We start from the raw sequence: 14,292 nt of genomic DNA, 5'->3' as shown, positions 1-14,292 counted from the left end.
TAATACTTGCAAATACAACTTTTGGCCCGTAATTTCAATTCCGCATTTCAGCGACCAGAGAGAGAGGGGGGGGGGGGGGGATATATCCAGTCTCTGATTGTGTTACGTTATTATGAGAGTGCTCTCATACTTTAAATTGCATATATTTATATAAATATATTTGTGTGTGTGTCCTCATCTGTAGCCTGTTATTGTCTCATTATACCGCACTCTCAATGAATTCAAAGTAAATATGTGGGGGAACAATGTTCAGATGATCTAACAGAGATTATAAAATATGACAAAACACTCGACAGCTGATGCAGCTGTTGCCACGTAATAATGAACGGACGTCGCGAGAGGAGTTCTCATTTCTTTAAACGTCTGCTGCTTCCCCTCTCCTCGGTTCCCCTCCTCTCTCCTCCGCTCGCATCTCCTGTGGGCGGGACTAAGTCTCGAGGAGGGGAGTCGAGGAGGGGAAATTTGAGTATTGAGAAGCCTCTTCTGTGTCTGCGTTCTTCGCACCTGCCTGTAATCTGAGAAGGTCCCGCCTCTATGACTGGCTCCCGCCCGGAAAATCTTCAGTGTTGATTGACACTTCAGTAATAGCCTATCAGATAGCGCTGTGGGCGGGACATTGCTTGTGTACAGAGAGTGGTGACTGCAGACAGAGAAACGGCCGCATCAGAGCCAAAGTGTTATCGGCAATTTTATAAAAAAAAAAGGCCGATACCGATAATCGGTCAAATGATGAATATCGGCCCCGATAATCGGCCTGGCCGATAATCGGTCGACCCCTAGTTCAAATATGTGTGCTTATTAAGTTGAGTAGCTCTGCAGCCCTGGAGCTGTTAGCACTATATATGCACTAAAAATGTCAAATGTAAACATATGATGGTTGTAGGTAGCACATACAGCGGCAGCATGCCATGAAACCCGCAGAATAAGCCTTGGTAGAAACTGAATTAAAGCAAAACCTTTTGAGTTGACCATCGTTACAGAGAAGTGCAGTGGTTTTACTTCCCAGAAAGACGTCTCATATACAGTAAAGTGAGATATGCTGCACTTTGGTGCACTTTCAGTATACATGCATGTTGTGTTAGTTGTTTTTATATGGCTACACGAACACATTTCAGTTTCCCATGGAGTCAATTCTAGGTCTCAGAAAGACAATGGGGTCGTCTTCAAAGAGACCATGAACAACCCCAGTGTGACTGAGCGTCCTCATCTAACAATACATGTATTTAGAAGGAGCAAAGGAGACTAATTCCCCATCTAATTGCATATCCAACACATCACCGTGCAAGCCAAGCACCCTCCCCGACATGATGTAAAATTTCGAAAGGCTGTGAGAGAGAGAGACCCCCCACCCTGCAGGGACTGATGCTGTGTCGACCGGATCAGAGCATTACACACACATTTACAGCACACACACACACGCACACATCCCCAGAGGTAGCGGAGAGCAGGACAGGCATGACTAATCAATCGTCCTCGCAGCAGGAGTTAACAGCTGACTGGAGGATTAGAGAGTTTCCCTTCCAGACTGCAGATCGCTCTGAAGTTCTGCATCAGAATCACTCGCTTCACTCCTTTAGCTTCGACACTGCGTCAGACATCACAGCTGTCCCTGAACACACACCGGTCTTCACTAAAGGATGCTCTAAAGCAGTGGTTCTCAAACTTTTTTCAATAATGTACCCCTTTGAAAAAAAAGTTCAGCCAAGTACGCCCTGATCAGCGCTTTGTTAGGGGACAACATGCCTATATACAGAGGTCCAGCACAGCGCTGCACCATCAGTGTCTGAGTTATTAAAACAACAACCTTGTAACTGAGAAACACTTAAATGCTACATTTCAAATGTTTACAATCCATCACTAAATTCATGGCAAACCAATTTTAACATCATGCGATAACACTGAGACGACATTGGCTGCTTTTAACTGATCTTTTTAATACGTTGTACTATGTAGTGAAACATGGGCTTGAGCTTGACAGGGAGGCACCTGCAGCTATTACACTTCGTGTTTTAAAATATGTGAAACTCTATTAATATAAAACCCACACTGCTCAAACTTCGGTATATTTATCTTTTCTTTTTTTCATTAACGTAAAATAAATCCCACGTACCCCCTGCAGTACTCCGACGTACCCCTAGGGGTCCGCGTACCCCCTGCAGTACTCCGACGTACCCCTAGGGGTCTGCGTACCACCTGCAGTACTCCGACGTACCCCTAGGGGTCCGCATACCCCCTGCAGTACTCCGACGTACCCCTAGGGGTCCGCGTACCCCCATTTGAGAACCATTGGTCTAAAGGGCTTTAATAAGTACACAACTCCACAAAGGGCTCACTGTCTCTGCACAAGTCAATCCAACTCGACAAAATCCAGCATCTCATGTCTTTACGCCTCACCGATCACCATTTAAAGTGAGTTTTGCGGCTGTAGTAATCCAAGACAAGTGGCGAGAGGGACAAAGTGCGCAGGTAACCGGATATAACAATATCGATATCCAATAGACACGCCCACCACCTTAGACCTACTTGTTCTCCCGTGCTTTTGCACACCACGCATAAGACGTATCACTCTGTTTTCTAAACTGAGGTTTTCTATTTTGTTGTGTTTTAAAAAGGTCGTTACAGTACATCACATATGAGGGTTTTCAGTCTGTGGCTAAAAGTACGGTTTTATCGTCTCGTGACAGACGTAATAACTTCTACTCACTGATCTGCGCCACCTTCACCGTCACGGCGCTGGATGTTTTCTCCGCCGCCATGTGCCACCTCCCTCCTCCTCCAGAGCTCCTCCCTCCTTTCTCGATGAAGGCTCTGATTCGGCAGGTGTACGCTCCCCCGTCCTCCCCGCTCACCCCCCTCACCCCGAGTCTGTACTCCCCTCCCCCCGTCCTCTCCAGACTCGCCTCCCCCCGGTTCCCCAGCGCTCCTCCAGAGGACGAGGTGTTGGAGATCACTACGCCGCTGCGCTCCATGGTGATGAGGTCGCGGCCGTCCGCCAGCCAGCTCACCTCCAGGGAGACGGAGGGCAGGTTGTCCGCGGCGACGGAGCAGAGGAGGGTCAGCGTCTCGCCGGGGGTGAAGAGGAGAGACGAAGAGGAGGAAGAGGAGGAAGCCTTCACGCTGAGGGACTGACCTTGAGAGAGGACAGAAACATAAAACAAGATTCAACAATAGGGCTTTTTTTAAATGTTTTTTCCAAGTCAAAGTCAACTGTATTGTCGAAATACCGTTTCCCACAATCCCGAATAGAAATATATATATAAAAAATATGTATATCCTATATATACACACAATCAACAGACACATTTATACACATGGGATAAAAGCACAATATATACAAAATAACAGTCACTTCAATATCTTTGGGAACGTAATTTAAAGATGTGCATCCTCTCAGCAGTGTGCTTAAGAGCCTTCTACTCAGAATGTATCCATTAAAATGTGTCTCTGTGCATCAGGGGCTTTGGGCCTTATCTCCAGTAACAACCTGGGTATGCGTCTCTGTATGGTGTCTGGAGAAGGACAAAAGGCATAAAGCTCGCCCTGTTTGACTTTTCTCATCCTCTTTACTCAAGTCACTAAGTCAATATGGACTGTCTGGCACACAATGGACCTGTGTACGTGTGTGTGTGTGCGTGTGCGTGTGTGTGTGTGTGCGTGTGCGTGTGTGTGTGTGTGTCTCCTCTCTGGTTTCATTACAAACCACTGGGTGTTTTATAGCACTTAAAGAGGATATGGTAGGTAGCCCAGAAAGATATAAGATATGGTGACCACAGCAACCACAGTGAATGAGTGTGTGTGTGTGTGTGTGTGTGTGTGTGTGTGTGTGTGTGTGTGTAGGGGCCTCTCTGAGGACAGAATAAGACAGAGGGACAGACAGTGAAGGGGTCACGAGCCTCCTGGGATGCAGCGAAGTGAAGTCTCACAGAGGAGAGGATGCCGTCAAATAAAAGAAAGGCAACTCTCCCACGTCCCTTCTCTCTCTAAATCTCTCTCTCAGCAACGAGCCTCGCAACTTCCCGACCAATCAGAGCACACTGGGCTCACAGGGGGGGGGAGCACCAACAAGCCGTGTAGGACAGAGAGTGAATACACATACTAGACAGAGATGGCGTGAGAAACCAATGTGATTTTGGAAAATTGCGCAATTTAAATCTATTCTAGTCGACCTCAACGATGGAGTTATGATCAGTAGAAATGGCCAAGACATGGGACCTTTAACAATTTCAAAATCTTAGGGGGTTCTGGGGTTAAAGGGATCTTTTGAAGCCTGGATTAACCACCTGTTGCCATTTGTTATTAGCTACCGAGCTAAGGCTAAGCACCATAAACTACAGCTGAACGTCAGCGCCCAAAACACCCGTCTATCTTTGGGAGAGTTGAGATCTGCTTTCATGTCGTGTTGGACTTTAGAGAATTAAAATCCAGATGTGTCAATGACGCTAATGTAGTATCAATGTGAAAGCTGCTTGCTAATCATGCAAGTGACAGACCCAATCTAATATGAGTCGAATGTCCCTGTTGTGTGTCTATAACATACGTCCACTACCATCGCTAAAAGATACTTTGAGGACTTTAAAAGAAAAAGGTATAAACAAGGCTTAACTGTCCCTCTTAAGTGTCTTTGCCTGCTCTGTGCTCCATGTGTAACCCTCCAGTGTAAACACAGCAGCTTTAAGGAACTGCAGGTCCAGTCCTCAGCTTGTAAACAACACCATGAAAGGGAATGCTTGTCTGAGACGGAGCTGAGAGAGTGAACACGTGTTATCCTGCTAATTTTCCATACCTGTCGGGGTCACAGCCACAGTTCCCATCTCTTTCGTGCTCTCCACGATTTTGATCCAGTTCCCTCCGTCCTCGTGCGTCCACTCGGTGCCGTTGCACTCGTAAATCCCCTCGTCCGTCGACATCACTCTGGAAATCACCAGCTCAAACACTCCGTTCTTCCCGGGAACCAATCGGATGCCTCCGTCGGCGTATCGCCGGGCGTACTTGGCCCCCGTGACGACGTCCCCCTGAGGGCCAAATGTCAAAATGTCCTCGGAGGTGGCGCCCCTCTTCACGGACCAGGTGACGGATAGGTAGGTGGGGTGGGTGAGGGTCCGGGTGACGTTACAGGAGAGGGTGAGGTCACTTCCTTCAGAGAGCACTGGGGGCGGAGTCAGGGGCGAGACCTGGAGGGTGTTGGGGATCACTGGCGGAGAAAAGACAGAAACATTGTTAGAGCCAGTATTGTGAAGAAAAGCCACCTGATTGTGACGTTTGTAGTCAACACACTATAAAAGACTACAATTCCCACAGCGCCTCTCTAAAGTGACAGTGATGCGAAACCTGCTAGAAAGACGCCGTCGAGGAAACCGTCCAATTACACTTTAAGTTATTAAGTTATAAAAGGTCTTTGTTGCACGAGTCAAAGCTTGTTCTTTTATTTTGAGCAAACAAATACGTCATCCAAACCTTCGAAGGCCAAGCAACTCTTCAACTGCAAGTACTCTGAAGGAAAGGAAACGAGTTAAAAATGTCTGTTTAAGGAGTCTAGCGGAAAGAAAACAAGGAAGGAAGCCACGACAAACCTATTAGGAATACGCAAATAACAATTATTTTATTTATGTGTATTCTCTCCGTTTCTGTTGCTGCTAAAACACCACCAACCGACAAGAAGCCACATTTTGATTGTACTTTTAGTTATGGTTACCTCCTGTACTCTGGCCGAGTTAGAACAAACAACCCGCTCCAGATAAGGCTGTAAATGTGTGATAGTGAGCGAATGAAACGCACCCAGACACGGTTTGTTGAGGTTAATGACTGGGTACACTTCATTTCCCTCAGAGTATCCTCCTTTCTCTCACTCTGGCCTTGGTGTTGTTCTGATACTCAACCCTTCCTGGAGAACAGATTTGTATAACCATGGCTGTGTTTCTCCTCTTGTTGTGACGCGCACTGAAGGCTGATGAGTCACTGTGCGAGGGGAAATTTAAAAAAATGGGGAACTACAGCTGGGAGCACGACTTTTCCTTCGAATGCATCCATAACGGCACTAAAAACGAGTTTCACCTCTGCTTTTCACAACGGGAAAGGGAAGGAGCAGACATTAGATGATTTGATGGATGGCATGTGTGCAGTGCAACACGGGGGGTTAATAAGAATAGCAAGATTACAGGCTTCGGTTTATCATCTCCAGAAACTTCTTTTGATCCTTTTTATGGAAAAACACTAAAAAAGGATATTATGAGCCAATTCTAGGGTGTGTCTACATATGCTAAACTCTCTGTAGGTGTTATATTTATTTAATATAAACCTTCCAACACTAAATTCACATTTGAAAAAGGTACCATAGCTTTAAACTCTCGCCAAAATATTGTTGACAAACGGTGAATAATCCTTTTTGTAAGCGGTGTTAAAAAGGAATCCAAGAAGTGGCAGATGGCTGAGAATGAGGAGTCAGAGCAGTGCATTGTGGGAATTACAATCATGTCGCATCACATCCTGTGGGAAAGAAAGAAAAGGACTGTTCTTCTCAACTTCAGCTGGGAAATAAACCTTCATTTTGATTAAAGTAAGAGTGTTTTAAGTAGAGTACGCATGTATCTTTATCTACAGGCTCGTATTGAGGATACACAGACAGGATGTGAGTAATATAGATAGCGCTTACTTAGTGTAACTTTGACTGACGTGGCGTTAAAGCAGGCAGGAATGCGTGAGCCACCGGGGCAAATTTGGAAGGAAATCAACTGAAATTCTTTAGGAAATCCTCAAATTTCACCTCATTCCTCACATTTTAAGAAGTATTTAGTCATATAACCCTTTTAACCCAAATCCTTCAGTTCTTATGAAATGTTTTTTTTTGTTATTGCAATGCCAAGGGGGAAAGAAATACAATCCTATACAAATGCCTTTTAAGATATTTTAAGGACTTTTTATGATGTGAACGAGGCTCAACCGTCCCTGTGGACCAATCAGAGATCTGTAGGCGGGATGAAGGGCCGGGACATCATCTTCCGACATCGCTCTAGCCATGAAGAAGAGCGGACAGAACAGGACAGGAAGTGCCCGAGCTGCAGAGAAGCGAGGGTCTGTGGCAGAAAACCATGATCTGTGCTTTGCTCTGTCAATTAAAACGAGCCCGAGAGGAGTTTGCAGACTCCTGTACTTCACTGTGTCTTACATAACCAAACCTCAGTGGGGAAGGGTGTGTGTGTGTGTGTGTGTGTGTGTGTGTGTGTGTGTGTGTGTGTGTGTGTGTGTGTGTGTGTGTGTGTGTGTGTGTGTGTGTGTGTGTGTCTGGACTGGTATTGCCCCTCCAGCAACAAATCTGCCTCGTCAAGTTTCTTAATCACACACACACACAAATTCTAAATTTAACAAGGTATCTGGGGAGCCGTGCAGGGAGGCAGCCGAACATGATGAGGCATTATGGAGCTAAATAACCTGCCGTCATGTGACTTCATCTCCTACATTTGGGCTCAAATCCTCCTGAAACCCCTCCTATTGCATTCCTGTTTTTACATCTGCATTTGGGACCGAGGATTTGAAACAATAGTCGCACAAAAAAAAGTGTGTAATTACTGACTGGAAGCGAAAAACTCAATTTAATTCAAAGGAAAATGCTGAATAGGGGTTTTCTCTCGTTGCCTCTGTTTCTGTGTCAGAAAATAGTCCAAATTAAAATTGTACACAGCGAGGTCTAACTCTGAAGCCACATTGTTTCTGTCTGCCAAAGTAGACCCTTTAATAAGAAGTGTAAAATACCTGGATAGGCAATATTTAGAGATTTGGATCTTAAAATATAGACATTTAGAAAGCCGTTTCCTCGTTATTAACACTGGTGAGGTCTCAGGCACCAATAAAAGACCATATACATGTTGGCACGCTTGTAAACCCCCCCCCCTCCATTGTTTATTGGATACCAGTAAACAGAGACGGTCATTAGGTAAATAAACGAGGGCTTTATGTTGTGCTTCGAGGCTGCAAATTGTTTCCTATAGTTTTTTATTTACTCAAAAACTGTAATATTAAAAAAGTACTCCACTGTGTTTTCTGAGGGACTTCTTTCGGCGGATTGATACGAATGCACACAGTTCCTTTATCCTCCTTAGCGACAGTCTGTTTTCCTTAGCAACGGTCTGTTATTGAAAATTAACAACCTCTGGAATGTCCAAATTGACCAATCAGGTTTTCCTTAGCAACGGTCTGTTATTGAGAATTAACAACCTCTGGAATGTCCTAATTGACCAATCAGAATTGAGTATTCAACAGAGCCGTGTAATAAAAAGAGATTAGAAAACTCAAATCACTACTCTCATATCCGTGGCTTTATTATCTTGTTTACATTTAAATGGATGACTTGTCAGGAGAGTTACGTTCTTGTTGAGCAGGTTGTTGTGTAATCCCATTATCGTTGATGTTTTGCATGCAGAGGGTTTCATTATGTTTCCTCCCTGCTGGGCTGCTCTCATTATGAGCTGAGTATAATAGAGTTATTGAGACTTTTCTACTCAAGTGAAGGTGCTCTTGGACACGGGATAACATCATAACCTTATTTTGTGAATGGAACATGATTTGTTGATGTAAAGGTTTAGTAGGACTGCAACATTTCCTAAGATCTTAATTTCTGTGGTTTCATTAGTAAGATGTAAGGTTGTTAAAGGCAGATTTTCCACTCATCGACTCCTTTGTGTTTCACTGCCCAAGCCTCTCGTTCTCCCTGGACCTCATTTGACACTCGCCAACTTCTCCCACCCGACATCTGCTCCCTAACTCGAGTGTGTAGAGGTATTCATCGAGTGTGTGTGTACAAAAAAGCCAGTAATTGTGTAAAACCAGTGGGAGTGTGTGTGAGGGAGGATAGATACATGATCAGTAGAGCATTAACACACACACTTACATATATCAATATTCCAATCACTTGTATATCGACTATTCTGTACTATTTTTTATGATATTTACTTGCACTATTTTATCAGTTGTGTTGCACTGTTGGAGGAGCCTGTGACCTCAACATAACTACACGGTAGCTACAGTATGCACACATGACAATAAAAAAAGCCTCGAATTGAATCTTGAACCCCGTACCAGTGAGTTGGACCTGAGCCTCGTAGTTCCCGCTGATCACAGAGTCGGTGCTCGGCGTTTGACACCAGTAGAAACCGGCATCCGTCGTCTTCACCTCGGCGATCTTCAGCTCCACCTGGTTGTCAAGGATACGCACCACGGAAATGTCTCCGGACGCGACGCGTTTGCTGAGCGACGTGTGGGAGTATCCGGCGTCGAACGTGGAGATTATCTTTATCCTCGTCGCGACCGCCTTCCTGGTCATCATCCACTCGAAGTCCTGCAGAGCAGAGAGGGAGAACACGTTGACTAAAGGAGGGAGACTGCTTAGAGGAGGGAGAGTTGCTGGTTTTATCATAAGAACAAACATACAGAATTGCATCATTTACATACTCGATGTCTTACAATCTTTCTGCAGGGAAAATGAGACGGCGTACACATACTGGTCATCGTGCAAAACCAATACATATAAGAATTGACAAGACCAAAAGTACAGCAGACAAAAACAACAATAAGAAAACATGCATAGTCATAAATAATAACAACTAAGGGGAGAAAAGAATATCAAGATAACATGGTAAGCTTAGGGGACTTGACCTTGATCGTATTGTATGAAGTGTATACTACATTACTGTAGTAGCAGAGAGGTTGTTTTTGACAATAAATAATACTATATTATTAGAGAATGCTCGTCAGAAGATGTGTAACCCTTCTTCCCTTCTTTCTGCCGCTTTTCCTCTGAAACCAAGCGGCCAGATTTCCATGTTTAATACAACAGGTCTGATATATAACTCTTTCATCGTCCTTTTTCAGCACCCTCCATGTGCTTTAAAACGGAATACTAAAACAAGCCATACTCAAACTCAGAGGACTATTAAAATGCTCACTAATTGCAGGGAATTCTGGGACATAAAAGCCAGATAAAAGGTCTAAAGCACCATGCACACACATGTACTAAACTCAATGTAAAACATAAATCTAACCACAGGTGTTTTAGGAAATAACTAACAATTCATCTATATAATATATATAGGTTTATTAGAATATCTAGAGAGACACAGATGGAGAACACATTTTGGTCTTTTTCCAGAGATAATATAGGACAAAGTAAAGTAAAAACAGATACAAATCAGAAAGCTATCGGTAGGAATTGGGGTAAGGAAGCACCACCAACGAAAAACCAATGGGTAACAATTGTGGAAGAAATCTTTTTGATGGAAAAACTGACACAACTCAACAGAAAGTGGGAACTATACAAGACTCAAAACAAAGACATTTGACTGGAACAATAGCTAATAGATACATGTATCTTCAAGAATATAATAAGACATATCCCTTTTATTTTATTTTCATTTTGTATTGCCTTGCTGGCCTTTTGTTACATGATTGTAATGTTGTTGCCATGTGACAATAAAGATTTAAATGAGAAAGAAATCGCTATTATTATGACACTCACCTGCTCTCTAGGCCCGCTGTATTCAGCGACTTCACATCTGATGGAGACCGGCTGACCCTCCACCCGAATTAAAGGACCCGGAGAAACCGTCACCACCCGGGCCGAACACCCACCTGCAGGGATGGAGAAAGTTATCTTTTAATAAAGGAAGTTTGTTTTAGCACAATTCATTTTAAAGCAGACAAATGCGCTGGATTGGATTTTTGAGGCGGTGTGAAAACCTCTTTGATCGTTATTCTGAAGGCTGGGAAAAATCAATGCTCAACAAAGTTATTACATCCAAAGCAAAATGTGGAACACCATATCGGTCTCATTGAAATGGACTGAAGCGATATCTGCTGAGGGAAATGTGTGTTTGCTGTATTAGAAGCAAGTCCGATGCAATAACACGTTAGCATTACTTTAGTGTCTGTTATATTAGTCCTTAAGCTGAATGCTTCTTTGGCCAAAGTTCATATATTTGATGTTCAGGGATGGTGTGAGAAAAGCTGATCAAAACGTAGATGGATTACTAGTTTCAATTAAGGAATATTTCCCCCATCAATTAATCTGACTATTATTTTCTTGATCAATCGTTTGGTCTATAAAATATCCATCGCTCATTAGTCAAAGCCAATGTCTTTAAAATTGCCAATTTGTCCAGCCCAAGACCAAAAGATACAATTTACAACAATACAAAAACATTTTAGAGCCTCAAAAACTGACATTTTCTTCATTAAAAATGGGTTTTAAAGATATTTCAGTTAGGGGGGAAAAGCTATTTAGTCACTAAAGGTATCTTGGCACAACAGCCCTGTTTCACCATGCAAATCAGAAACCATCACACACACATACAGACGGGGCTTGTAGCGACCTGTGCCAGTTGAATAGTATTGATGATGCTGCTGCTCAACCCCAGACTGCATTCTGGATTTATTTCCACACACACACACACACACGCACTCCTGCCCACATCATTTTGTTTGGCAGGAAACACCGACCTGCTGTCAGCACTCCAGCAGAAGCAGAAACCAGCAGTGAGTGGTCGAGGTTTATGAATCAGAGTCACTCTCTAATTTAGCCTCATTTGTTTATGAAAGTGGTTCAGGTACGGCGTCAGAGGGGATCAAACCACCTGGTTCACATTCCTCCTCCGTCTGAGGCATTCCAGCTGAAGCGTGTCGAGACGCAGCAGAGTCTCACCGTTTGACACTTTGCTGACGGATCTGGCTGGGGGGAAAAAACATAACCCCTGACCCTGACGTCTGCTCTCAGATCAGCTGAAGGGTAAATGGACTGCAGCTCAAAAGACTGCAGGGTCCTGATAGAGGAAACAATAAAGATATTGACCAAGAAAGTGGATGGACCAATTTCAAGACCAATCAAGTAATTGCTGAGCACACTGAACACTTTCCTAAAAATAGGTCCAACCAAACCCTAGGTACTTTTTATTTAAAGGAAATAAAGAAGTGCTCAAAGAAAGCATAATTTCAGCTTCAAAGTGAAACTAATATTGACTTTAATTATGACACTCCTATGATATATGCATTACAGCAAAATAACAGTTGTCTGGATGTTTTTTTATACACTTAGAAATGTTCTAGAAATTGCAAGTTTTATTAAGGTCTCGTATGACTGTTTCTGTAAGACATCACATCAAACGGTCTTCAAAACAAGAAGGGGCTTTGTAGTAACAAAAATAATAATCTCGTCTTCCTTGGTCCTTTTAAACAGAAATGAAAGTGGCTCAGCTTCGGTATATAAAAAGAAATTGCTTCAAAACCGAGTACTGTGTGTGTTATCCATCAATACTTGAAAGAGTCCATCAATACTTGAGTTTCTGGCAGTCGGCCTGGTGTTACGTGAAGCTTTTCTCTGCTTTAGTGAAGGCACAATGTTATATATAGCACAAATACTTATTGTGTGTGTCTTTGACTTAATATCACACACACCAGAGTCTTCAGACAACCACAATGTTATTGCAACTGTTAAATCAATGAATCATTTAACAGTTGCGAGCTTTATGACGTCAAACACTGCAAATTCTTCCATTGAGGTTGTTGCCATTACTCATGCTGATAAGAAAAAGTGATTCATTCAACTCCAGAAAACCCAGTTGGAAAACGTTCTCTCCGTCTTTCCTGTGCACTGAAGATTTCTGCAGTGTCATATCACAAAATGACCAGCGTAAAGAGGCTGTGCGTGTGTGTGTGTGTGTGTGTGTGTGTGTGTGTGTGTGTGTGTGTGTGTGTGTGTGTGTGTGTGTGTGTGTGTGTGTGTGTGTGTGTGTGTGTGTGCGTGTGCGTGTGCGTGGGAGGGGTGATATAGCGCCATTCATCACTAAAAATAAGATTTGCTGTCTCTCCTTGAAGGCATACTGCAGCCAGTAGAGCCTCAAGCCATCAGAAAGTTCAATAATCAAGTCAAAAATCTAAAAATAATTGGACACAGTGACATTTTCTGGACGGGTTTGTGTGGAGCGCCAGAAGGGCAACGGTCCTGCTGCCATTTCTCTTCTGATGAGAGGATTGATAGCACTGTTACATCTGAATCTGAAACCCAGTGCGGTAAATATCTAGCTGCAGCCAAGAGAGACTTAGCTTAGCTTAGCATAAGGACAGGAAAACAGCCTGGCTATCTAAAGGTTAATAAAAAAATATGTCTACCAGCATTTTAAGCTTGCTAAAATGTCATGTTGACGTTTAATCTCTACAAAAAACAACCTTCAAAAACTAGAACATTTCTTATTGTTCCTTTCCTTAAATAAGTATATAAGGGCTGTTTTTGATTGACTGACAGGTCATTTGACCTATCACAGTAAACCATGGTGGTCCCCACTTGCCTGTCCCAGTCTATTATGAGTTGAGACATAGGAGGGAGATATTTGAGGTAAAAGGTATTCAGTTTACTCTTATACAGTAGTATAGAAATCAGAAAAGACATGCATATTATTCCTAAAATACGTGTTGAACTGATTAATGGATCAACGTATGATAATGTGCAGACTAGTTTAGTAGTTTACAACTTATGGTTAATGTTTGCAGCTCTAGACCTCTTCTGCAATATGATATCTAATCATGCAATACTTATGATATATAAAAGGGCAAAATATGTGCTGCAAGCCATAACTCATCTTCTTTTCACTGTAAAGGTTACTTATGGCTGGGAGCTGGCAGTATGCATTTGTGTTAATATCTCCAAAAACTAAAATGGTGAAGGCAGATACCTAACGTCATAGAACAGGTTATCAATATGTTGAAATAAACCACGTGAAGGGAAGTACAATATGGCCTCTTTCCCCATCTGCAGCGTCACACACACCTACAGCAACACACACCACAGGAGTGCTGGTGACATTTGATCATCTTACACTGCACTAATTTAAGCCAAGGCCCTCTCTCTGACACACACACACACACACACACTATACACAAGAGAGCCTATGGCATTACCTCAAAAACACATGGCAACATCAGTATTTGTGAGCCTGTTAAGCCTGATTGGCCCCGAGGTAAACCAGTGAACAAGCCCTGGGATGTCCCTGAACGTGGAGAAAACAGCCTAATGACTAAGCATTGTGGCCCTTTGGTTCAAACCTGCTGGATAATTAGTCAGCCTGGTTCAACTCTAGTATGCATGAATGGGAAATAATAAGGCTACTCATGGTGGCCAGCAGTTTGACATCCCAGTGGGCTAATGGGACCTTGCCAGAGCTGGTCACCTCATGATGGTTTCAATGGAAGTTTAGTCTTCTTGGTTAAAGAGAGGTTTAATAGCACTGAGACTGAAAACGTGGACTGTTTTCTCCC

At 43.2% G+C, this 14,292-nt stretch overlaps 1 protein-coding gene across 1 annotated transcript in view; it reads right to left on the bottom strand.

The window, feature by feature from the left end:
• ptgfrnb (prostaglandin F2 receptor inhibitor b) overlaps window positions 1–14,292 on the bottom strand; it is a 54,761-nt gene that overhangs the window by 39,412 nt on the left and 1,057 nt on the right. The window contains exons 2-5 of the mRNA XM_034096009.1: window positions 10,505–10,617; window positions 9,070–9,328; window positions 4,784–5,191; window positions 2,705–3,130 (exon numbers count right to left, since the gene is read on the bottom strand). Coding sequence (XP_033951900.1) covers window positions 2,705–3,130; window positions 4,784–5,191; window positions 9,070–9,328; window positions 10,505–10,617 — 1,206 coding nt within the window. The remainder of the gene's footprint in view (window positions 1–2,704; window positions 3,131–4,783; window positions 5,192–9,069; window positions 9,329–10,504; window positions 10,618–14,292) is intronic.

This window comes from Pseudochaenichthys georgianus, chromosome 2, assembly GCF_902827115.2.
Source record: "Pseudochaenichthys georgianus chromosome 2, fPseGeo1.2, whole genome shotgun sequence".
In the NCBI taxonomy this organism is placed as follows: domain Eukaryota; kingdom Metazoa; phylum Chordata; class Actinopteri; order Perciformes; family Channichthyidae; genus Pseudochaenichthys; species Pseudochaenichthys georgianus.
The sequence above is the reverse complement of the archived record's forward strand: the minus strand, read 5'-3'. Positions and strand labels throughout refer to the sequence as shown.